The sequence below is a fragment of the Monodelphis domestica genome, chromosome 2 (assembly GCF_027887165.1).
Source record: "Monodelphis domestica isolate mMonDom1 chromosome 2, mMonDom1.pri, whole genome shotgun sequence".
Taxonomy (NCBI): domain Eukaryota; kingdom Metazoa; phylum Chordata; class Mammalia; order Didelphimorphia; family Didelphidae; genus Monodelphis; species Monodelphis domestica.
The window spans coordinates 432,241,532-432,268,877 of NC_077228.1; the positions used below are offsets into that span (position 1 = coordinate 432,241,532).

At 33.6% G+C, this 27,346-nt stretch overlaps 1 protein-coding gene across 19 annotated transcripts in view; it reads right to left on the minus strand.

The window, feature by feature from the left end:
* Positions 1-27,346, minus strand: part of SYNE1 (spectrin repeat containing nuclear envelope protein 1) — a 569,990-nt gene that overhangs the window by 225,033 nt on the left and 317,611 nt on the right. For all 19 annotated transcript variants that reach the window (XM_016428964.2, XM_056818948.1, XM_056818954.1 and 16 more), the window contains 11 exons: positions 26,175-26,318; positions 22,242-22,406; positions 18,279-18,596; positions 17,403-17,558; positions 16,992-17,162; positions 15,127-15,453; positions 13,251-13,403; positions 12,586-12,753; positions 10,449-10,625; positions 5,770-5,916; positions 538-663 (listed from right to left, as the gene is read on the minus strand). In XM_016428964.2, the coding sequence (XP_016284450.1) occupies positions 538-663; positions 5,770-5,916; positions 10,449-10,625; positions 12,586-12,753; positions 13,251-13,403; positions 15,127-15,453; positions 16,992-17,162; positions 17,403-17,558; positions 18,279-18,596; positions 22,242-22,406; positions 26,175-26,318 (2,052 nt within the window). The remainder of the gene's footprint in view (positions 1-537; positions 664-5,769; positions 5,917-10,448; positions 10,626-12,585; positions 12,754-13,250; positions 13,404-15,126; positions 15,454-16,991; positions 17,163-17,402; positions 17,559-18,278; positions 18,597-22,241; positions 22,407-26,174; positions 26,319-27,346) is intronic.

Sequence of the window (27,346 nt, forward strand, 5' to 3'; positions counted from 1 at the left end):
TTTGTAAAAGATGGATATGGCATGAAATCTTGCAAAGATATTTGAAGTATTCCAGAACTATTACTTCTGGTGATAATGACACAACTGGAATAATAATAATACAATAGAAAAAATGTATATTTTTGAATTTTTTAATTTTTCAGTCTATATAACATTTGAAAACAAAGTAACACCAAAAGAACAGAATTAGTCACTTAGCCAATAACAAATATATATACATATGCAACAGAAATCAAGTAGAATTAAGCATTTTATCTCTGAATATCAACCAACAGGACTAAGAAGAAAAGGCAGAAATGGAGAAATAGAAAAGTGAATAATGGCCAGATTAGAAAAAAAGGATGAAAAGATGATACAGTTCTGGGAAGTAGCAGATTATTACCACTTCCCTCAATGACACTTTTTCTCTAAAGTAAAATATGTTGTCAACATTAAGAAGGCAGTAAGTCAAAACAAGATACACGTGGAAAGTTTTTTTTCAAATGTTATTTATAATGATTTTCAAAAACTATTGTAAAGCCTGTAGCCATTTTATACCATTTGCTTTGTCTGTTGGATGTCCTTTGCTGTAGTCTTCACTAAGGAGTTGGACAGATCACACATTGAACACAGAAGATCTAAGTAGGTCCTGGATTGCTCCTGCAGAGCTCTGAAATGTTTTACCTGAAAAAGGTAAGTATCAGAGTAAAGACAGATTTCTGTGAATTTGTTAATTCTGCTCTAACCACCCCTCTTTCCTCTCTCTTGATCTCTCTCTTGCCCTTGCCCTCATTCTTTCCTCCCATAGTCTCTGTTCCAAATACAACTTATCTTCAGTTTGAACCTACAACTATAGAGCTGTAAAGCTGGCATTTTCAACTTACTAACAGTAATACTTTTCTGAATTCCTAAAAAAACAAAAGTTAAACTGTAAAATTGTGGGAATAATAGACATAACTAGAAAGGAGTCAACTTGTAAGAAGCTTTAAATAACTAAAGGATTTCCTTATATTTGATCTTTTGGGTAACAGAAAGCTACCAGCTCATCTGCCATGATCAAATCTACCCTTTCAGAAAATCACTTGTGGAGTTAAAATTTTTTTTCTTAGATTTTCCACATTATTTTATCATCTCCTATAGCTTTTGACTTGTTTTTCTTCTCCCTTTCATGGCTAAATTTCTAAAGGCTACTACAACTGGTACCTCCATTTCCTTTCCTCCCACTTAATTTTCTGTCCTCTTAATCTGTCTTATAACTTTATTATCCAACTAAAATTACTCTATCAAATGTTAATGATGATCTTTTAATTACCAAATCTAATGGCCTCTTCTCTTTTATTAAACTCAACTTTTGTCTTAGAATTGATGAATTTTACTGGGTTTAAGTGACTTGCCCAGGTCACACAGTTAGGAAGTATCTGAGGCCAGATTTGAACCTACATCCTCCCAACTCTCTTTATCCACTGTGGTACTCTATCCACTGCCCCTCTAATGACCTATTCTTGAACTTCATTGTTTCTGCACTCTCTGAAACTTTGATGCTGTCCACTACTCTCTTTTCCTGATCATTCTCCTCTTCAAGTTTTTGTGATGCTGCTTTTTCCTGGTTCTCTTAACTGATCCCTCCTCATCAATATCCTTTGATGGATCCTCCTCCAGTCCTTTAACTGTAAACATTTCTCAAGGCTCTACCCTTGGTCCTCTTTTCTTCTCCTCTCTGTACCATCTCACATTGATCTCATTAGCTCCCATAGATTTAATTATCATCTCTCTGTACATAATTTTAAGACATATATACATCCAGCTCTAACCTCTCTCATGATCTCTTGGCTCACATCACCAAATGTCTATTAGAAGTTCAAGGCATCAAAGGGCGACAAAAGAATATCTACCCTTTGACCCAGCCATAGCACTGCTGGGTCTGTACCCCAAAGAGATAATGGACACAAAGACTTGTACAAAAATATTCATAGCTGCGCTCTTTGTGGTGGCCCAAAACTGGAAAACGAGGGGATGCCCATCAATTGGGGAATGGCTGAACAAACTGTGGTATATGTTGGTGATGGAATACTATTGTGCTCAAAGGAATAATAAAGTGGAGAAGTTCCATGGAGACTGGAACAACCTCCAGGAAGTGATGCAGAGCGAGAGGAGCAGAACCAGGAGAACATTGTACACAGAGACTAATACACTGTGGTATAATCGAACGTAATGGACTTCTCCATTAGGGGCGGTGTAATGTCCCTGAACAACTTTCAGGGATCCAGGAGAAAAAAAACACCACTCATAAGCAAAGGATAAACTATGGGAGTGGAAACACCGAGAAAAAGCAACTGCCTGAATACAGAGGTTGAGGGGACATGACAGAGGATAGACTTTAAATGAACACTCTAATGCAAATACTATCAACAAAGCAATGGGTTCAAATCAAGAAAACATCTAATGCCCAGTGGACTTACGCGTCGGCTATGGGGGGTGGGGGGGAGGAAAAGAAAATGATCTATGTCTTTAACGAATAATGCTTGGAAATGATCAAATAAAATATATTAAAAAAAAAAAAGAAGTTCAAGGCATCCTAAACTCAACATATCCCCCAAATAACTTATTACCTTTCCCCTCAAAATTTCCCTTATTCTCAGTGTCACTCTCACTGTCAAGGGCACAACCAATCCATCCAGTCATCCAGGCTTGCAGCCTCAGTGCCAACCATGACTTCTCACTCTCACTCACTTCATATATCCAGTCTGTTCTCGTCTTACAACCATGATGCAAGCCATTATCACATCACATATGCACCAATGTAAAAGTCTTCTAGTTGTTCTCCCAGTCTCAAGCCCTGCCTCCATCTTGAATCTATCATCCACTTAGCTGAAAAAGTGATCTTCCTAAATCAGAAATCTGACCATAACATGTCCCTAATTCAATAAACTTAAATGGCTCAATTCTACCTCTTAGGATCAAATATTAAAATTTCCATTTGGCTTTTAAAGCTAGCCTTTCCTAATTAGTTTCCTTCCTACCCTTCAAGTTTTCTTAAACTTTGTCTGTTTCTACATATTCTGCAATTCAATCTTTTTGTTATTTCTCATACATAAGACTCTGTTTCTGGGTGCTATGACTTTTCTCTAGCTGTCTCAATGACTAGAATGTTGTCTTTTTACCATTCCCTCCTGGCTTCCTTCAAGACTCTGTTCTTTCCCCTCCCCAGTCCATTCTTCTCCAACACTGCTAGTACTTTTCCTCTAGAAATACCTTCCTTCCATTTACAGTATATATATATATATATATATATATATATATATATATATATATATATATATATATATATATATATCATGTAATTAACTGAATATTGTCTCTTCCAGTAGAAGGTCAATTCCTTGAGGGAGAAAGATCATGTTTTTTGCCTTACTTTATATTCTCAGTGCTCAAAATAGTGCCTGATATAGTAAGTTCTTAACAAATTCTTCTTGACTGAGTGGAGATAGACTGGAGAGGGAGGGATTCAAAACAGGCAGACCAATTAGAATATTCCAGTTAAGAGATGATGAAGGCCTGAACTAGTATTGTGGCTGGATAAATTTATAAAAGGGGATAGATATGTGGGTACACATACACACACACAGAGCATACATTATATATAGCAATGACAAGATTTGTTAAATTATTAGAGTGAATGATATTGAGAAGCTAAAGTTGACGCTGAATTTGCAAACCTGAATGATCAGAAGGATTGGGCTGATCTTGAGAGCAATAGAAATATTCAGAAGGTGAGTTTAAGAGAAATAGAATTAGTTCTCTTTTGCACATTTTGAATTTGAGATGCTTATGGAAGATATAGTTCAAAATATCCAACAAGCATTTTGAGATGCATGAGAGTGACTAGAACTGGGTTTATAGATCTAGGACTCATCTTCATATAAGATGATAAATGAATCCATGGGAAATAATGGATTCAATGAAAAATATATTCTTCTTTAGAGAGTATAAATTGAAAAAGAGAAGATAAAGATAGTAAAGAGTACAGCATTGTGGCTTGCCTGTAGTTACTGGGTGACAGATGAGAATCCAGCAAAGGAAATAAGGAACAGCAAAGAGAGAAGGATTAGGAAAAAGGTTTAAAATTATTTTTATAATTACCTGGTTAGAATTATTATTATTTAGTATTTTAGTCTGGTGAACTTATAATAAAAATAAAATATCCATGCATATCTGGAACAATATTATTTCTACAATAAAATTCTTCTAAACTATGAAGTTTTGAGTGGGTAAATTAGAGGGAAAAACAATGTCTTTTAAAATTTACTCGCATAAACAACCAAAAAAAAAAGGAATTAAAAACTGGCTGTCATGCAGTGACAACTGTTTGAGTCTGGTGATAAGCCAAGGAATTCTTCCCAAATAATTTTTCACCACACAAACTGCACAGGCAGAAGTTATCTGCTTCAATTCTTGTTATTATTTTAAGGATATTTTTAAAATCCTGGGGGAGGATAGGAGGATAGAATCTGTTACATTATTTTCACATGGAAAAAAAACTTCAGCTAGAAGCCAACAAAAGTCTAAGTCAGTCAGTCAGCTGGTATTTATTAAACATCTACTAAGTGTTAGGCACTGCACCACAGAGGCAAAAGACAGCAAAAGACAACTCTTGCTCTCAAGGAGCTTATAGTCTTACAGAGGAGATAGCATGTTAAAAACTATATAAAAACAAGATATACATGGGATAAACTGGAGATAATCAACAGAAAGATGGCACTAGCTTTAAAAGAGGACAGACTTATGACAGAAGGTAGGTATCAGCCAATAACAAAGCCAGGAATTAGATGCCAGAATGCTTTGTTTAAGTAAAGTAAGGAGGGCAGTGTCACTGAATATTCAAATATGTTTCAGGTTGAGGAGTAAGATATAAAAAGGTTGAAAATGTAGGAAGAGCTCAGATTATGGAGAGGTTCATAATACACATAGATTATTTTATATTCCATCTCAAAGCAATAGGGAGCCTCCCAGAATTGACTGAAGATGGGGATAACATGATTAGACTTGTGCTTTAAGAAGATCCAGTTGACAGCTAATTAGAGGATCAATTCTAGTAAGGAGAGACTAAAGGAAAGGAGATCAAATAATAGGCTATTGCAATAATTTAGGCATGAGGTGACAAGGTCCTGCATCAGGGTAGTATTTTCAGAGGAGAGAAGAAAGGTGTATATATAATATACACACATATATATATAAATTATAATATATTTTAGATGGTATGTTAATATAATTTTAATCGGAGAAGTTGAATATAATAGGATTTGTCAAATAATTGGATACGAATAATGATATAGAGAGGTTGAAGATAATACATAGGTTGCATTCCAAATGACTGGCACCTTTACTAGTAATAGGGAAATTAGGTGTAAGGAAGGGGGCTAATGAATTCAGTTTTAGATATAAAAAGTTTAAGATGTCTATAGGATTTCCATTTTGATTTATTATATAGGCAAATAAAGACACAAGACCAGAGACTGGGAAGGAGGTTAGGCTTAGACAAATAAATATGTAAATAATTTCCAGAGAAATGATTAGCTGAATCATAAGAGCTGCCATGAAATTCCAAAGTGAAATAATATAGAGGAGGAAAAGGAAAGGGGCCTGAGTAGAACCTTGTGGACATCCACAATTAATAGAAATGGCCTGGATGAGGATCCAGTAAAGGAGATTAAGAAAAAGCAATAAAACATGTCAGGGGAGAGTGTTTTCTTTCTTTCTTTTTTCCACATTACTTAAATAAGTATTTATTACCTGCTTAACTGCCTCTGCTCTACTCAAAGGTGGATGAGGGCTTGGCTTTAAATCTGGTTGAACTGTAGCAAGCCATGCCTGGCATTGCTGTAAGGTATCTTGCCGACTGACATATTTCTGAAGTTCATGTTCCAAGCTCTGGTAAACCTGAGACAAAATAAAAGAAGAAATATAATGCAAGCTCCTTGCACGAAGAAACTGCCTTTCTTTTAAAATTATAGCCTCCTGTGTTGGCATCTTAGCTAGAGCTAATAAAAAAAGATTATTGATTAATTAATTGATTACTGAAGTTTTAAGAGTGATAATGATTATAAGGTTTGTTGTAATTAAGCAGAATGGTGAAATATGATGAAACTATCTTTATTTCTAGCCTTGGTATAGCCTCTTGAGTTACACTAATTTAGAAGTAGATATCTTCTTTTTCAGAGTGGTTATTGCCTCTGTTAGCACATAAGGAATTGCTTAATTATTTTCTATAGTATTAGAGAAAAGAGTACATATTCTACTTGCTTAGGAAACTTTGGAGCACTTTATTCTATTACAATAATTCTTCCCAGAAAGTACCAAAATGTCCCCATTTATTTCTCTTTCTGTCCCTTTTTGAAACACCACAATACAAAGGTGTAATGGTATAATGGTAGAAATATAGAATTTCTAAGTTGGACGGGGCTGAAGTCATTTAGTCCATGTTTCTATTTATGTAGATATTCCTTCTACAAAATTACTAATGGTTAGTTGCCAATATTCTGCTTTCTAAGTGAGAGGGAGCTTACTATTTTACATTATAGCCCATTCTATTTTTCTGCAGCTCTTATAGTTAAATTCTTCCCCATATTGGTGTGCAATTAGCCTCCCTATAACTTGCACTGATTGATCTTCATTCTTTACTCCAGAACAACACTACATAGAACTATGTCTTCCTCTTTCTTTTATTCTTTATTTTTTACATGTCAATATAATTTTTAATCCTCTGTTTCTGATGTTTTGTGATCCATGGATCTTCCTCTTAACATTCTTCAATTATCTGAGGACAGTAACCATGACTCCACTTTTTTTCTTTTCTCTATTCTCAACACCCTTAATTTCTCTACCTGTTTTTTATGTGACATGGTTTTCATATCTCTGAGCATTCTGGTTATCCTATACTGAATTTTGATCTCTCTGTGAATGTTCTCCCTATAATATGATGCTGGTTTTAAGAAATGAACAGAGTGTCCCAGCTCTGATACGACCACTATATGGAGGAATGAGTCCATTACCTCATTTGTTCTGGACACTAAACTTCTTTTAAGGTTGCCTCAGTAGAGGCCAGCTCTTTATTTATTTATTTTAAAAAATATTACTTTCTTTCTTGGGCTCTATATAATATCTATATATCACTATATCTATATAAATCACTAGATGAGATCATTTTGAATTTTGATCCTGTCATCCAATTTATTAGCTATTTCCCTTAGTTTAATAACATACACAAATTTGATATACATGCTTTCTGTGATTTTATTCAAGGTGCTGATAAACTTAATCAACAGACCAAGGCCACAGGTTGAACCTTGTTACATTTCAGTGAAGTCTTTTTCATACGTTAACATTAATTAAAAATTCTCAGAGATTCATTTCTCCATTGGTTATATAGGAATTTACTTAATTGTAATATCATTCAGTCTGCATGAGAAACTTGGTCAAATTCTTTAAGAGCTCTCCCATAATTGACATAAACTTATTCTTGGAAAAAAGCATTGTAATCTGAAAGGACACCACATTGATAGAAAGAGAAGGCAACTAGAGAATCCCTCTATTGCCCTCTAATCACCAATTTTCTCTGATCAGGTCCTCATACCCTTATCTCACTCTCAAAAAAACTGGCTCATTCTGAAAGAAGAAGCAGTTGTGATCAAGTATGAGGAACATGGATTATAGTCAAGATTTTAAGGCAAAATCTGGCTTTTTACTTACTGCCTTAAACTTCATTAGCCTCAGTTTTCTTATCTTTAAAATGAAGAAGTTGAACTAAGTGACCTTTAAGATTCCTTCAAGCTCTATTATTTATCATCTTAAAGAGAGTAGCAGCAACAGTACAAGATAAGGACCAATAACCTTAATGACTCCCTAGAGTTTAAATTTAAGAGCTTTTTATAGCTACTGGGTAAACTGAACGATGTAAAGAATAATCCACATAATTCTATATTAATTCCTTCCACCTTGAATCTTATTGTATTAACATTTTATTAAATAAAGATAGATTGAATTTATGGTATTTACTGTCTTAATAAGGTTGTAACCTTATTTTGAAAAGTTATTGTAGCGAATACTCTACATTTGATTTTCTATTTTAGAATTTTCCTAATGGTCCAAAGTCAGGTATATTAGTTTATAGAATTGATACTCTTGACCTTTATGAAAACAAGGGTAGCATGGATGTATTTAAAGTCTTTTTTAATCTTTCTTATTCTTTGTGTCTAGAAGGTGAGATCAGATCTGCAAACTTTGAGGAATCTCAGATCTAAAAATGAGAATGAGGACTTGAATTCATTTAAATTAACTACATCTTCTCTCTCCATCCATTTTTAAAGTTTGAATTTCCACTTTTGTTACTCTTATTCTGTCCTTTCTGGGTTGAAAAAACATATTCCTTATTGTAGAAGTCAGATATACCAATAAAGTAATGAATAATTATATCTACTTTCTATTAATCTGTTACCATATACAAACATTAGACCTATCTTTTCTTTACTTTTCCGTTTCTAAATTTTTGTAGTCTTTAACACTATACCTTTATGACACTATTCTTAGAAATTTGTGCCACTCCACAATGCTCCTTATGCTTTTCCCTTCTTAAATAATCATTTTAATTTTTTAATTATAATTATTCAAGCTTATATAGTGAGGATCACATTAGCTTTATCATTAATGATAAAAACCAAATGCAATCTTAGGTTGCACTAAAAGAATCATAATAATCTTTTTAAAAAAAAACTTCTTAAATCTTCTTTAACTGTATATGTTTAGGTGTTTGATAAAATAATCATTCTTCTTCTAACTTCCTACTTCCACTTTCTTCCAAGGTTTTTCTCACCACTTTTGCAAAACCAGCCATTCTTCCCTCTTGGTCTTTTAAAATATGAAATTAGGTAAATGAGCTCATTTTGAAGTTTTGTCTTTCTTTACTTTTTTTTTAAAAGTAAGGAACTAATTCGATGATTTCATTGACTTTGGGAGATCACAGTGATGAATATCTGCTAACTCTATAGATTGGCCCCCTTTTTTGAAAATTATTTTCTTTGAAGTTTTAGATGAATTTAAGTGAATTGGATCAAATCTCTTTAGTAGGATATTCAGGCTTAAAATGCATTTATTTTCATTTTAGTTTTAGTAAAAGTAATCAATTATTTTAATAATTTTTATTTTAAAAAGAGTCTAATCAACCTTATATTTATTTTCAAGGCATTCATGAGTCAGTTTTTAAAGAAATATGTTAATTGTATACAAAATACAATTAATGTGCCTATTTGTTAGATTTATGTAGTACAATTTCTGTTATACATTTCAATTTCAAAAAAGAATTATTACTTTAAATAATTAAATTAACTATTATTTCAATGGATAAAAATTAGTATTAATATTTTTCGCTTAATTATTTATATTAAAATATAATATTCCTCTTTATAAAACCCTACCAGACTCTCTTTTAGAAAGACCTTTCCCCTTCTAGCTAAGGAATGTAATTACATTCCTGCCTCTCCTAAGGCCTCTGCTACATCTTTCTGTCTACCCTTATAAAAGAAGCTAATCTGAAATAGTCCTCCCTACTAAAAGTGACTCCTTTGGCCTTGTTCCCTTTATTAAAGTGTGGGATCCTCAGATTCACAGGAGACACTAAACCAGAGAAATCCTGACCCAGGAGCTCTTCCTTGCCTAGAATGCTGAAATCTCATGACAAGGTCTTGTTCTTTATATGATATCTTCCACCAAAAAAACAAACAAACAAAATGAAGTAATCTAGAGAAATTGTGAGCTCTCAGACCACCTCCTCATTTAATGTTCACCAATCAGAGTTGCTTATCTCTTGTCAGGGTAGGTCCTAGTAATTTGCTATCCAGGAAGTCTGACCTGGATTTTTATTGTCCCTAGATGTTCCCTTGATGTTTTTGATCACCAAAAATCACTGACCATCAATATATTAATTACTTGGCCTAATTAATAAATTGATTTTTGAAACATGGAACTTTGGTCTCTCTGAATTTTATATGCTACATAGTCTTCTATGGAAACTGAAGAACTGTGTGTATAAAATATAGATATTTCTATAAATATATCACATTTATATATAAATAAATAAAATATATTTCAATGTAGGCATAGATCCAAATCTCTCTATAGATCTATCAATCTATCTAGCTAATCATCTATACACACACACACACACACATATGCTGACAAAAAAACTAATCAACTCAGTAACCCAGTTAGAACAATTAAAGTAGAAATCAGAATATCATTTTACAGGCAAGGCAGTCAAATATCAGTTCATTAGTCCTGTCAATACTATACCCATGTAGTCTATCTTCTTGCCTTCGGAGTAGACTCATACCAAAAATATTTCAAAGTGATAAATATCTATGTTTCTTTAGTTACTAAGTATTTATGACATTTATATAAAGTTACTCTGATAAACTTACCCTTTGTGCAGTACTGCAGATAGCAGAGTAACTGTCCTTGGTGCCCTGCAAATGGGCTTGCACATTTTGTTTAAGTTTGGCTTGAAGCTGGTCCACACAGTGACCAATTAGATTATCCCCTTTAGTTTTCAGATCATTCAAACGGTCTTCAAATCCCGCAATCTCTTCCATCATAGCCTAGGAATAAAATTAAATAAATGGAATTATCAGTATTATAATTTTAGAACTAAAAAATATCCCTCTACATATAGTAAAAGGAAAAACTTAAGATTAATCATTTAGTTCCTATGAGCATTTTTAAATATTTTTTCTTCTCAATAATACAAGGTATGACATTTATGCCCCTCTCTACTCCCACAGCCTGTATTATTAAATTTGAGTGTAAATTGGGTGTTTAACAAAGCAAATTTACTTTTTCAGACAGTAATATTTTTCTAAAGGACATAATGAATCTCCCTTTAGGTTTAATTGACTTGTGGAGAGTCAAATGACCTTGGAGAACAGTGTCTAATGCATTCAATTTATGGTTCCTAATGAGAAGAATAAGAAATGTTTGTTCCTTTATAATTGTCCCTTAAAAGCAGTAATATATTTATTAGCTAATTTTACTCTACTGAAAAGCTTTCTACCTTTTCTACCTCATTTTCAATATATTTAGTATTTGGTCAAACTCAAATTCAGCAAACATTTATTAAGGACTTCATATCTACAAGCTATTGTTAATACCAAGATGTTACAAAAGCCATCCTTTTCCACTCTAGAAACTTAGAGTCTCACAGGGAAGATAAGCCCAGTTTTGAGACAAAAATTATTGGAAGTATGTAATAAAAATGCAAAAATATAATAAAATCAAAGTGCTAAAAGAAATTCAGTTATATGGAATAAGGGAAAACTAGAAAAGATAATATCTGAGTGGGGAATGAAATAAATGAAAAATTTTAACAGGTAAAATAGAAATGAATACTAGATATGAGGGAGAATCTATGTAAAAGCACACAGGTGAGAGAGGGTATGAAGATATAAAGAGAAAGTTAATAGTTCAATTGATTAAAATGTAGTGTCCATGAAGTGAATTGCAGTGTAATGAAAGACAATGATGTTGGAATCTGATGTTAGAAGTCCCAGAATGCCAGGTTAAGGTGAGAATATTTTATCCTAGGTGTGGTAAAGGTCTTTGAGCACATGAGTATTTTTACCAAGTTTGTGCCTTAATAATTGCATTTCAGTAGTTATTTTAATAAGGATTGGAAAAGAAAGAAACTGAGGGTAAGGAGACCAGTTAAGATACTAGTAAAATAATTTCTGAAAAAGAAAAGGGAGATCAAACTGGAGACATGCTTGTATGAGTAGAAAGGAAATAAATTCAAGTAGTGCAGGTAAAATTGTGAGATTAGTTGAAGGAGATGAGGGAGAGGGAAGAGTTAAAGATGATTGCAAGGTTTTGATTCTGTGTAAGTGAAAAATTCCTCACGATGTCATGTGAATTAGACAATGGTGCCTTAGAAATAGAGACCTATTTTTAAAAGAAATAATAATTCTACAATTATTCAATGCATTATGGGAAAATCTTTTGTCTTGATGGAATTTCACTAGAATGTCTTATGAAATTTGACAAGTTCTGACATTTTTTAAATATAAGAGAGTCTCTCTGAAACTGATTGCAATGTAGAGGAAGTATGATGAGCCTTAGAGATCAGAAGCTTGGGTTGGGTTCAAATTACAGCTCTACCATTTTCTAGCCATGTGATTTTAGGTTAAAGAGTAAAACAAAACAAAAACAGCTAAAATGAGTTCAATTTTTATATTTGTAAAATGGACAAATTGGACATATGCTCTCTACAGCAATCTGAACCTACAGACCTGTTTGTTTTATTTTAAAAAATTACAACAGGGGGAACCTGGGTGGCTCAGTGGATTGAGATGGGAGGTCCTAGGTTCAAATCTGACCTCAGATACCTCCTAGATGTGTGACCCTAGACAACTCCCATTGCCTAGCCCTTACCACTCTTCTGCCTTAGAACCAATACACAATATTGATTTTAATATGGAAGATAAGGGTTTTTTTTATTACAACAGAAATATTTACATAGAATAATTTAATAAATTCTCACTATATTTGCCCAAATGGCAGATATACCTTGTGGCTGGCCAGCTGCTGGGTAATTGTTTCTAAGCTGCTCGTCTCCATGAGATCTGGTGTGACCAGTCTGCCAGACATCTGTAACAGCCACTTCTCCACTTCTTGAAGCTCATTATTGTATTCTTCATGTTCTCTTACTTTTACCTCCAGGCTCATAACATGCTCCTGTTGATTCCAAATGTCAATACATCAGGCATGAATGCAAAGAGAGAAGAATTTGACATTTTATTAGTTTTGTAAATGCTCTCTACTTCATAGGTTGAATGATATAAATTATCTGTATAAAATAGGCACTTAGGTGATAGAATACTGGCATGGAATCAGCAAGTCCTGAGTTCAATCCAGCCTTAGAAATTTCCTAGCTGCCAAACCTCTCCAGTATCTTTGCCAAATAAAAGTATGGATAGAGGTCCATGGGGACATGGAGAACCAGGTACAATTTACATGACTAAAAACAAATATAAAATGATAGCTGAGTCACTGAGTTATAGGAAAATTTTATGATTATTATATCTCACTTTATTTCCCTATATATAAGGAAATTAGGGAAGAAAATACTAAGTCTTTGCTATCCTAAAAATTTCCCTTTATGGAAAGATGAGATGATTTTTCCTAGTACTAAAATAATATGATTGTCTGATGTTTTTCCTCCTTTTTCTTACCTTTGCTGCATTACAGAGGTCCTGGTAATCAGTTTGTATTTTTTGAATTTTGTCTTTTAGAGTAACATCTGGTACCAGTTCCAGAAGGGCTTCTCCTTTTTCATTTATAGATTTTACTGATGGCTCATGGGATAGCACCATCTGTTGAATTGACTTAATATGCAAAAAGAACAAAGAAGACAAAGTGAATACACATACATACAAAGATGTGTATATATGTCTTAGACAACAGTTAAATAATTCTGAAGAAAGATTCTATTCTATTTAAGGATCATCCTTCAGAGGTCCATGAACTAAACACACACACACTCACACACACATTTGTACTTCAATGTAATTGGTTTCTTTCATCATCCTATAGACTTTATTTTATACATTTTAAAACATTATTCAAAAAAGGAGTATATAGGCTTAACCAAACTTGCCAAAAAGGTCCATAGCACAAAATGTTAAAAAACCCTTGAACTATTCCAACTGATATATATATATATATATATATATATAAATGCAATTTTTAAAAGCCTGTAACATATTGAACTGTAAGTACCATAAAGCAAAAGGGTCTTATTTAATCTTTGTACTTCCTTCAGGGTCTATAAAAGTGGTTTGCTCAAAGCAGGTAATTAATAAATGTTTATTAAAATTAATGGTTAATAGATGCTATCATTACAGATCCTTGCTTTATTCTATTTAAGTCTATGATATTGCCCACCTCCTCCTTTCACAGCAGACAGTACCTTCTCCTATTTCATCATGATTGAGGTTATTCATTATAAGTTTTCTCATATCTCCCTAACTGTATCTGAGACTTTAACTATTAGCCCATTCTTTCCTCTGTTGTTAGAGAGAATATAGTTTGCTGAGGTTAACCCTAGTATCTATAACCTTGATCCCACCCAATTTTGCCATCTCTAGGACTTTGCTCAAGTCACCCTTCACTTCATTAGCTCTTAGTAATCTGAAAATATGTATAAAATATGAAATTAGGGAGCATGTCTCTGTCCTGGACAGAGACACCCATGAAGTCCTACTCCAATGCCTCATGATGGCACATAGGTGGTCATGGGTTTTAAAAGGGTTATGCCAGCTCAGCACAAACTCTGACTTGTTCTTTAATGCTGAAAAGGTTTCAAGTATGCTCCATGCAACAGAATTTCCCTTTAAAAAAAAAACCTTACTAATTATGGAGATGAGTTCATCTCCAAGAAGACACTATCTTTTAAGGAAGGAGTTCTTAATTCATGTGTGTGTCATGGACCCTTTGGGGAGTCTGAAGATGCTGCTACTGTTGATGGACCTTTTCCTAGAATAATGTTTTTATGAGGACAAAATAAAATACAGAGAAGCACAAAGATAGGCAATTGTATTTAAGTGTAGTTATCAAAATGTTTTTAAGAAAATCTGAGACCCCAGATTAAGAGCCTTTGCACAAAAGAACCTTAGGAATCAGCTAATCCAGTCATCTCATTTTATAGAGAAGGAAGTTGAAGCCTATACAGGGGAAATTACTTGTACCAGGTTACACAGGCAATAAATAGAAGGGGATTGGGATTTAACCGAGATCTTCTCATTCTAAATCCAATGCTGTTTCCATTACACACATCTCACCCCCTTCCATTATAGCAAGCCTTTTCTGAGGCTTCATTCTTCACTTCTTTCAAGTATTTCACACAGTTGACTACTTCACTTAGTTATTCTCTCCTCTTGGACTTCTCCTCATTACATACTATTGCTGTAACTATCTCACAATCCTTTTTTAACCTTACTGCTTCTACTCTCTCTATCCTACTGCCCAACACATATATTCATTAAGAAGCTCAAATGCAGAGGCAGGATATATTTTCTAGGGATAATGAAATAATATTGCATTAATTACCTTGAATTTTGACAACTGGGCTTTTTTCTCATACAATTCCATCTTGGGTTCTTCAGGACTGTGAAGCACTGCTTGGTATTCAGCTATCCACTGAGTCTGTACTTTGTATTTATCTGTAAATTCTTTGGCTAAATGCAGGCATTTCTCCAGGGTCCTGTGCTCCTTTCGGACAGTGCTGGCTAGCTCCTCCAACCGTTCCACGTGATCACTGATATCTTTCCTTAGCATTTCAGCTTCACTACCCTCCAGGTACTGAATTGCTTTCTCACCTTTCTCCCTAGATGATTTGAGCAAACTGTGACCTTTCTCCACATCATTTAGCAAAGACTGAAAAAGATAGTAATTGAAAATAAAAGTTGAGCCCCACGAAAACAAATATTATTTCAATGGAAGTTGGTATAATACAAAATCTTTCAATCTTCAAGACTTATTCTTAGCCCACTCCTGCTCACCAAGGGTGGGTATTCCCTTTTCATTTATTGTACCTAGATTCAACCTGTAATAATTCCTCAGAGCAAATGGCATATTGCTTCTTTTTCTGTACTTTAAAATTATAGAATCATGGAATCATAGACAGAGCTGGAGAGATTTTAAAGGTCAACTTCAACTCCATCATTTTATGCATGAGGAAATTGTAACCCAAAGCAGTACAACTGTATCACAGTTTTCAAAAAACCTCATTATAATTAGTAATATAAAAACTTAAAAAAACAAACAAACAAAAACTCAACATCCAACATCCCCAAAGTATCATGCAAGATCCTTGCCAGGAAGCCTCACTCTAGGCCTGGAATTCACACAATTGAAGCATCCTCCACTCTTGAAGACTCTCCCTCTGACTGGATGGTTTTCTCAAAACTTCTTTAGCACACTGGAATTCCTTTTCCAGGTATGTCCCCTTTTTGTCTTTGCTCTCATCCTTTCTTTTACATGTTGCCTTCCTTCATTACAATACAAATTCCATGAGGGCAGTGATTGTCTTTGTTTCTACTTGCATCTGTACTTCCAGAGTTTAGCACAGTACCTGAACACTGGAAGTACTCAATAAATGTTTATTGACTGACTATCATTATGCCATACATTCAAAGTAGAAACTTCTTAGCAGTAAAACTCTGAATATTTACTTAGCCCTTAGTCAAGAATGTCAAGAACACAGGAAGATTAAACAAGTGTAATTTAATCAGTCTCACATATGATGTTCAACTGAAGGATCTAAAAAAGTGGCAGGCCAATCTGCTACTATTCTATCAATATGGGTTTATTGTGTTTACAAACACAGATGGCACTATGGACCATGAGAATGCAAAAGCATGGAAAGGATAGAGCAAAAACAATCCAATTCTTTTCCTTTTCTTTTCAACCTTATTTTTTTGTCTTACAATTTATACTAAGTATCGGTTTCAGAGCAGAAGAGTGGTAAGGTCTAAGTATTTGGGGTCAAGTGACTTGCCCAGGGTCATACAACTAGGAAGTATATGAGCCAGAGTTGATTGTAGGACCTCCCATCTCCAGGTTCAGCTCTCTACTAAGCTACCTATATGTCCCTAGAATATTTTTTATGGATGCAAAATATACATACAAATGAAATGCTGCAAAAGACAAAAAGAAAATAGAATGTAGTGAGTACTTACAGTGCACAGAGTATATTAAACTATAGATTGGGGAAATTAGAAGAAAATAAATATGTAATCCTTTTTTCTGATAAACGTGATACAGTGGGAGGAAAGATAAGATACACATAGGAATTGATGCAAGAGTATTGAATGCTATGGGGATTCATAAATCTTGAAGGAACCCAAAGAAAATAAGAAATGGGGTGGCTCAATTAAAGAAGTCTTCTTGGTGAAGACACATTTTTAGCCTACCTCTAATGTCTTCATTTTCTTCTGCATCATGAGTTTATCCACTTTATTAGTTTCAGTAGCAATATTCTTGAGGTTCTTATGGATGGATGCATACCAATCAGTGTAAGCACTGAAAGATAAATCTGATTCATCTAAACTTTGAATCTCTTCCTCTAGAAATTTGATTTGCTCCTTAAAAATAAAAGAACATGGATTAAAATTTTTCAAAAAAATATTATTGAAAATTGTTTTGGTGTTATTTGGAAAAATAAAAAAGAAATATAAAATAAGAGGTAACTCCTGTTGGAAAACAAATATTTTCAGCTAGAGATTTATGAGAAGTACAAAATGTATTTCCTCTTCAACGAACAGGTGCTATTTCCCACAAGCTGATTATAATCAATACTGTCACAAAGATGCTCTATTACTCACTAGTACATGAAGAAGGAGGGCCTGGTATCGAGAGGTTAGTTGTGTTGCTTGACATCCCAGTCTGCTACTAACTTGAGTCTCTTCCAGTATCTCCTGAGCTCGGGATCCAACTTCTTCAACCTCATCTTTATATGTTGTGATCTCTTCATGCCATTTCTGTATTATTTGTTTGAATAAGGAGAGAAAAATTTGTGTAATTTCAAGAACTCTAGGATGAAATAAATATATTTATAAATAGGAAAAATATTAACTATTTGTTTAATTTATCAAAAGGAAGCAAAAGATAGTACCTGTCCTCAAGGAAGTTACAGTCAACATACTGACAAATAAATACAAAGCAAATCATATGTATAGTAAAAAGGGAATGATAGAAAGGAGACACTAAAATTAAAAAGAGTTAGGAAAAACTTCATGTAAAATTTTGATTTTAGATAACTATTATCCTAGGGAACTATTATCCTAAGGCAGAAGAAAATGAATTAAAACTCACATTAGGACATTTTATCAAAACAATGGTAATCCGTTTTTATCTGAATTTATCAACATTTTTATACTTCATGTGTGAAGTAGGAAGAATCCACATCATATAAACAACATTAATCCCTAAATGCCATTAATAGATCAATATATATATGCATATATATGGATTTAATTTTTTCAATGGCATTAATGAGAGAAATTGATCAATAAAATACTTATTACCTGAAAAATAAAAAATAATGAACTATTTAAAAATTCTCAGACATGATGAAATACATTTTGTAACATTCATGATGTTTAAAAAAGATAATAAAATATTTGATTGAAGCTAGAGTAATACTATTCTGTCAGATAGAGACAATTTGCTGGAATAAATTTTAAATGACTTTTTATTACCTTCATCTGATGTAGTTGCATCTCCTTTACTGCTCGGTTAGATTGGCGTCCAGTCCTGATATTAACTTTATCTTCCAGGGTCTTTAGCCATTGATCAACTTGTTGAAACTTCTGTTCCATCAGCCTCAGTTTGTTCACTATGGTATTGATCTGGGTTCGAGTTTCTGACAGCTTTTGTTGATATGTCTGCCAGTCCTGCCGTAAGGATTCTAGAACACGGTCCTCAACCTGGGGTATGCCCCAGGGTATCACTTCCTCTCTGGCATGTAGGACTGCATTCAGTAATGCCTGCCCCTCTGCACAGTGTACCTGTAACTCCTGCAAGGGAATGTGAATGGTTGTTACAACTCATTCATTTTTTATGTGAACACAGGTAATCATGCCTCACACATGACAACAGCTTCAGGCTGAACTTCTCCTTAGACATTCATTCAATTCAGAATGGTAACATAAAAGGACAGCTGATCATATTGATGCTGCCCAGTCATTCCAGGGAAACTTCTAAAGTGTATAAGTTATAAAAGATTTTTTCCTCTTCAAATACAACATAATATTACTTTATTTAAAAGAAAACCCATATTTAGAAAAAACATAAAATTATTTTATGTTAAATAAAATGCATAGAAAAAAATAATGCACTATTACTTCCTATAGAAGAAAATACACATATACACAGATCAAGATACCTTCCCTTCCAAAATGAAAATTCTATTCCATTTATAAAATCAGAATTCTAGGAAGCAGTCCTAAATACAAACTATAAGTAAAGAACAGTTCTCATTAAATCTCTTAGTCTGTGTATGGGTCATAAAGTTGTCATTAGAGTAATTTTTTAGTAAAATATTAGATGGATCCTGGACCCCATATTCTGTTTCTGGTGTATGTATATACATATGTGTGCATGTATATGTTTACGTATATATATAGCATACATGCATACAAGCACACATATACATCTGGAGTGTTTATATGCATGCATAGTCACATATATAACATCTGATATAGTTGCAAATCTGGTATATACATATCTGACATATTATATAACTGTGACATTTATATATAACATATTTATATATAACTAGTATATATATGTATATGCAAATATATCAACTTGGTTCCCTTAGAAGAATCACTTGGCTGCTGCCACTTCAAGGAATATTACAAGCAAGTCTACAGTAGGGGAAAGATTATAGAGGGCACTGACTAGACAGAGGCAGGAGAATAAAGTTATTTTAACCTAGATGTACCCTGGCTATATCCTCTCAATGTGAAACATTCCTTATTAGTGTAATCTGGAATCAAAAGCCCCAGACTTGGGCTCAAAAGACTCAAACCCTACATCTGACATACCCTAAGACCTAGGTGAGTCTTTTAATCTCCTTGAGTCTTAGCTTCCTCATCTGTAAAATGAAAGTATTGGATTAGATGGTCTCTGAGGTTCCATCCAGCTCTAGATCTAGGATCCTGCAGGCTTGTTGATAATGACTAAATTTTGTAAAGTATTCTACATGAATAATCTGACTACACAGAAGACATGATGAAATATCACGAGTACATCTTTTGAGAAAAAATTCAGAAGGTATTTACTTGACATTTGTATTGTTCAGTTGTTTTTCAGTAATATCTTATTCTTCATGACACAATTTGAGATTTTCTTGGCAAAGATACTAGGGTGGGTTTGCCACTTCCTTCTCTAGCTTGTTTTACACATAAGGAAACTGAGGCAAAGAGGGCTAAGTGACCTGCCAGGGGTTATGTAGCTAGTAAGTGGCTGATGCCCTTTTTCAACTCAAGAAGGTCTCTACCAGTGTGCCACCAAACTTATATTGTAACATTGTGTTGACAGTTATGTAAACAAAATAACTTTACAAAATAATGAAATTGATGATATTGTAATAGAAAGGAAATGACTAGTTGTTGTTTAAACATTTTTAATTGCCTCCACCTCTCCCTTACCCTATTTGGAGTTTTCTTGGCAAAGACACTGGAGTAGTTTGCCATTTCCTTCTCCAGCTCATTTAACAGATGAGGAAACTGAGGCAAGCAGTGATAAGTGACTAGCCAAAGGTCACATAGCTAGTAAGTGTCTGAAGCTAGATTTAAACTCAGGAAGAAATCTCCCCAGCTTCAGATTCAGCACTCTATTCACTGTAAAACCTAGTTGTTCTAAATGACTCATTCTTGGATCCCCTATCTGTGAATAAATGTATGACCAACTTGTTAGAACAAAGATCAAAATAACAAAAAACTACCAAAAAAAGAATCAAACTGAGAAAAAATATGCCATGCAATTAAAATAGCTTCATATTTAGGAGAACTATTTGTTTGATAAAATGGGAGTCAGGAGTTTGTATAGAAATTTTACCATTATAAATAAATTAGCAAAATATGGAGATAAAAAGAGCCCTAAAAATTTCTTAGTTAACCAACAGTAGATCTTCCTTCTGAAAAGAGAAGTATATCAAGACCACAGTGACAACAGTTTACAAAATAAACTGGGGGGGGAGCATCTTTCTTTTTCTTATTTTTATTTCTACTGCTTAGCACATTGTCTGGTACCTAGCAGGCATTAATAAGTGTTTAGCACATTGAGTTGAAAATTGAATTGTCTATTAAACAACTCATCCCAATATAATATAAACTTTGTACCCCTAGCACCTATAGTGGCCTTTTGGATAAAATTGAAGTTTAAGAAATATTTGATGAAGGAAAAATTACCCTTTATTTCTAAAAGCCTGTATTTTCAAAGGTATAAATATGTTCTCAAACACTAGTAGCATAATTATCAACTGTCTCCTACTACCATCAGCAATGATCACCATTCATCTTAGAGTAAATAAAATGCAATGAAATTTAAACCTAAATTCTTTGGTGATTAAAGCAACATTTTGAATATATCCAAATTTCATAATGAATAACTACTTGAATATTTTCAAGTACTTTGGCCTGAAAATGAGAAATATCTGGAAGCCATGAGTTGGATATTGGATAAATTTCCAAGACCAGAAGCCAGGAATACTCCCCTTTTTCCTCCAAAAATGTCTGGCATTAATACTAATATGGGTTTAAGAGAAAGAAAAGTATTATTAAAAGAAATTTCTAACTCCTAGGTAGGAAGAGCTGTATTAAACCCCCAAATCTTTAGGTCTAAGGTCATTAGACTATTTAATAAGAATCTAAAACTTTTAAAATTTATTACATTTTACTTAACAACAATAAAAACAACAAACACCAACCTGTATTTATTTACATGGAATGTTACACACACAGGCTGTGTGACCCTGGATAGCTTACCTACTTAACTATGCAACACTAGCACCATTAGGCAATTGTGAAAGAGTATAAATTTCATTAGTGTTCATTGGTAGGTGAGTTACTTACCAGGAACTTCCTTCCCTGAATAATGCAGGGGTCCAGTCAAACAAAAAATCATGATAGACATTCATTTTATAGATGAAAAAATGAGATATAGAGAAGGTAGTTCACATAGGCACATTAATGATGTGTCTATGACTAGATTCCACTCTATTCTCTTTCCAGTAAATTATGAGTGTTTCCTTAGGCAAATCAAGTAGTGGACAGAGTATAGGAACTTAAAATCAGGAAAAATGGGTTTATATCTTGAATTTGACACACTATGTTACTATAGACAGGTTAACTTCTCTCTGCCTCAGTTTCCTCATATAAAAACTTTGGTTAATAATACTCATTAAACCTTCTTCATAGGGATTTTATGAGTTTTACTCAAATTATAACTATAGACAGACAGATATACAGAGTGCTTTGTGGGCTTGGTAGCACTACATAAATATAATTATCATTTTTGAATTGTGAAGTAAAGATCTGTATTACATTTGCTATATTTAGGATAAAAATAGGTTTTTCACAGTCCACTACTCACAGTAATTACAAAAAAAAAATAGATTTGAAATGTCAACTGTTTTTAAATTAAATTGACTTTACCTGTAGGTCATGTAATGTTGTCTCATGAGTCTTAGCATCACCTTCAAGAAGCGAAAAGTGGTCTAATTTTTCTTGTTCTTGTTGCAACCAGATTTCAAAAGCCTTGAGATCTCTTTGGTACTCTTGGTGAAGTCGCACGAGTCTCTCAGACTTGGTTACTGCCTCCTATTAGTAATAATACATATCAACTTTATGTTGAAGCTTTAAAATAAAGCCTTGAGTACCCTAGTAAAAATGTACTGTCAGGGAGAGGCAAGTGGCTCAGTGGAGAAGGGAGGTCCTGGATTCAAGCCTGGCCTCCAACACAATAATTGTGGAACTCTGGGCAAGTTATGTAACTACAATTGCCTAGCCCTTACTGCTTGTCAGCCTTGGAACCAATATTTATTATTGGCTCTATGACAAGAAGGTAAAATTTAAAAAAAAATCCATTGTCCTTTTAACTGACTCCAATGTAAATATATGTAGGCAGAAACTATTTCACTTTTGTTTCTGTATCCTCAGCACGTAATACCGAGTGTGACTTATAGCAGGTGCTAAATAAATATTTGTTGGTTAATTGACAGTATTTTCTACAAGCAATATTATTCAATGAGTGTTGGTTTAACCATATTTCAGATCCACAGTAACTATCTGTGATCATATACAAGTCATTTACTCTTTAGAGTTCAGATTCATCACTGGGAAAATGAGGAGATCAGACTAGATGACCTCTGAGTTCTCTCCCCAATCCAAATTTTTGGTATATGATCCCAAATGCTCCTTAAGTGCGAAGCACTGTGTAATTACTCAGACTACAAAGTTGTTTTTCTTAATATGCCATAGAAGGAGTAAGCCTTTCAAACCTGTAAGTATAATAATTAAATCATGAAAAAGATTATATATTATCTAGAATTCTTTTTTGAAAGCAAGAGAATGAGAAAGAGAATATATCTGAAAATAAGCAAAAAATTATTTCCTCAATTAAAACATTGCCTCTAAATAGTGGTCAGGAACTTATAAATGAATGGAGACCTGATCCCATCTATAGCAAAAGATGCAATATGGCATGTATGCACTGAACTTGACTTACCTGACTCCCCAAATTTTGATTCAGCAAGATATGGCATAGTCCAGAGTTGAATTTACAACATAGGATTTAGAACTTGAAGTGAGACTGCTCCATTTTTATAGAAGAAACTAAGACTCAGTGAGATTAAGTCACTTGTACAAGGTCATAACACATGGCAAGTTACAAAAAAAAGGAATTAAATACATCCTCAAATTTGAATACAGGTACTTTCCCCTTTAGATCATACCACCAAGTCCACAAATTAAATAAATGCTTCCTTCAGTGCCTTAAAGAAAAAGTTTGTTGCCAAGGTGATAAGGCAAGATGGACTGGTCTAGATTTAATCTTGGACAAGATTGGCTCTTCATTGGGCCAAGCTGTATTTTGAAACCCGTTTGGCAATTTTTTTTATTAATTACTTTTTTTTTCTAAATAGCTAAATTATTTTCAAGGCTTTGATGTTTCTGATTTCATAATGATTCTATAAATGAGATTTCTATTAACCTTTATGACTAAAGATATATTCATTAATACATGAAAAATTAAGTCATGAAAATTTTCTAAATAGCAAGAAATCTTAAAGATTAGTTTGTATGAGACACTCAAAGATTCATTGCTCACAAGAGCCTTTACTTGAAAAGAGGCAAGAGCCAAGTCTTAATTATTCAAAATATAGCTATCCTTGCTTAGGATTATTTGTTGCTCTTCCTCTTTCCTTAGTATCTAGATGGCACAGTGAACAGAATGGTAGACTTGGTGTCATGAACACCTGAATTCATTATCTGTTCTCAAGCACTTACCAGATGTGTGATCCTGATCAAGTCATTTAACCTCACTGCCTCAGTTTCCTCAATAGTAAAATGGTGATAACAATAGCATCTATCTCCCAGGATTATAGTGAGGATCCAGTGAGGAAATGTTATACAAAGTACTTTGTAAATATGAAAGCAATATATAAATGAATATGAGTGATGATGATGGTGGTGATAGCAATGGTAATGATGATGTTACTCATTAACATGGGGCAGAAAGAAGCAAGTCAATTTTGCTGCTATTAGAAGCTATGGATGTGAAAATAAAAGTTGTTGAAAAAAGTTGATTTTTTTTAAGCCTAACTGAAATTGAAAACTCAGCAATTTATTTTTCCAGAGTACCACTAAAGCTTGTCATCACACTTGATCCAAAGGCAATAACTTATTTAACTAATTCACTCTAACAAAAATAGTACTGTGAGAATAATAAACTTTCAAGGATTTTACAATTATTTACTATAGAAAGTTCAATTTGATAGTCATTGCAAGGTTTCAAGGATCTATGAATTCTTAAAGTATTATTTCCTCCACTGAAACAGTTCACAACTCCTTGATGAAGTTAAAAAAATGGTCTTTGCCAGCCATAGCACTGCTGGGTTTGTACCCCAAAGACATAAGGAAAAAGACATGTACAAAAATATTCATAGCTGCACTCTTTGTGGTGGCAAAAATTTTGAAAATGAGGGGATGCCCTTCAATTGGGGAATGGCTGAACAAATTGTGGTATATGTTGGTGATAGAATACTATTGTGCTCAAAGGAATAATAAACTGGAGGAATTTCGTGGGAACTGGAACAACCTCCAAGAATGGATGCAGTGAGAGGAGCAGAACCAGGAGAACATTATACATAGAGACTGATACACTGTGGTACAATCACATGTAATGGACTTCTCCATTAGTGGCAATGCAGTGTTCCTGAACAACTCAGAGGGATCTATGAAGAAAAACACTATCCACATTCAGAGGAAAACTGTGGGAGTAGAAACACCGAAGAAAAACAACTGTTTGAATACATGGGTTGAAGGGATGTGGTTGAGGATGTAGACTCTAAATGAACATCCTAGTACAAACAACAACATGGAAATAGGTTCTTATCAAGGACACAAGTGATACCCAATGAAATTGCACATTGGCTGTGGAAAGATGGGTGGAGGGGAGGGAGGGAAACGATGTGATTATTGTAACCAAGGAATAATGTTCTAAATTGACTAAATAAATGAATTCAAATGGAAAAAAATAAAAAATAAATAAAAAATGGTCTTTGAAATTTACTTCACCCAAAGAATTCTTCACCTTGTAATAAACTTGGTCATGAACCTTTCTGAATTTGCATGACCCCAGACAGTTGACCAGCTCATCATCAAATTTATACTTAAAGCCATTTCAGAACTGGATAGGAAATGATAGATTTTGAACTCTGGTGGCATTGTCTTAGAGAATCCAGAGTTAATGAATGACCATGGTGATATATTCAGTAGAGCAGATCTTTGAGAGACAGACTAGAGTAAATAATTCCAAAATAATATAATCTAAATAAAACTTTACCATGAGGACAAGACAACTTCTTCCATTTCCTGAATTCACCTGACTAGGCGTTTAGGGCCTTTTTTAACTTTACTATACTTAAAATATTACTACTATGTGATTTAGTTAAAAGAGTGTTGGATTTGGAGTCAAGAGAACTTGGATTTCACCTTTAACTCCATTCTTATTAATATGTGTCTCTGGACAAACCATTTAACCAATTTAGGCTTCAGTTTCCTCATCTGAAAAAAACAAAACAAACTCATAGAGTTGAACTAAGCACTCTCCAAAACCCTTACCAGTTCCAAATCTATCATTTTACTGTTTAGGTATTTTTGTCTTAATGAAAGTACTAAAGTATTTGGTTTATTTATCTCACTATTTGTAATGAAAACATTACAAATCAATTCATTAATTATTGTGTGCATTAAATTGCCTTCTACTGAATTTTTTAACTCTAATAACAAAAAAGATATTGTTAAAGAAATGGCATTTTGATCACTTCTTCGTTCTGCAGTATTACTGTAGATTACTATAGATGGTACCTTAGTCCTGTCTTTGATTGCTTTGTACCGTTCTTGGAGATCCTGGAGTTCTAACTGTGTCACGTAGTGCTCAGTCATTCCGGCACGCTTTACCTCAATCGTCTCTAGTAAGCTGCTATGACTTAGAACTTCTTCATTCAACAACTGGAAAACACATGCAAAACAAACAAACAAAAAACCCAAAAACCAATATGCAGGAAGTAACCACATGCATTGACTCACATTAAAAATTCATTTAAAATGTCTATTTGTAAAGCACATTTTATTGAGTTAGTCAACAAATTTTTGTTAAACATCTTTGGTACTAGGCTTGAGTAATAAATATCAGAACACTCAGCAAGACATAAAAAACAGAGTTCATCTGACATTTTCCTGATGGATAGTCTCTAAAAAAACCATAGTAAAATAATCCAGTATTTGGAAGAAGATCAAGAACTGTGGGCAAAGCATTGGATTTGAAATTTGTAGTGGTTAAAGGTAGTGCTCTACAACACTTGAGCCCCTGGATGTGGTGAAAATTTCCTTTAGAAATATTTGTGGATGTCTAAAGCACTTATGTATGCTTTGTGACAGTGAAAGAATAGATATAAAATACCATGTGAACAAGGTTATTCTGATAAACCTTTAACAGTTGCCTCTCAGTGGGAGTGGGGAGAATGTATATATAGCATATTTTAAAATTAATTTTGCATATTCTCCATCACATTTTTAAAGGGTAGCCATTAAAGAAAACAATGAATTAAGCTCTCTAATCTGTACCATTTCCTGATTTCTAAGGTATGCTCACACTGAAAATTTTTTAAAAAATTAACTATTCTGAGCCTGTGAAAGTTGACTCCCACACATTCCTGGATTAGATACAGGGCAAAAGATTCACTTCATATATATTCTTGCATCTATCTGTCTTTCTCTCTATATATATATATATATACAAGAAAGCCAAATGTTGCTTTTAAAAGAACAGTCTTTAAGTAGTAGAGTCTTCTTGTCACTTCCCCTGCTAAATATATCAGACTTTACATAGTGATTCAGAATGTGCAGTCAAATCCAAAAAATCATTATAATGATGGAAAATATTGCGTCATTTTTCAGTGGTACTATTTCATCACAGAAAATTAATTTCCTGATAATATTGAATTTGAATATCACAGTGGAAAAGTTAATATTATAAA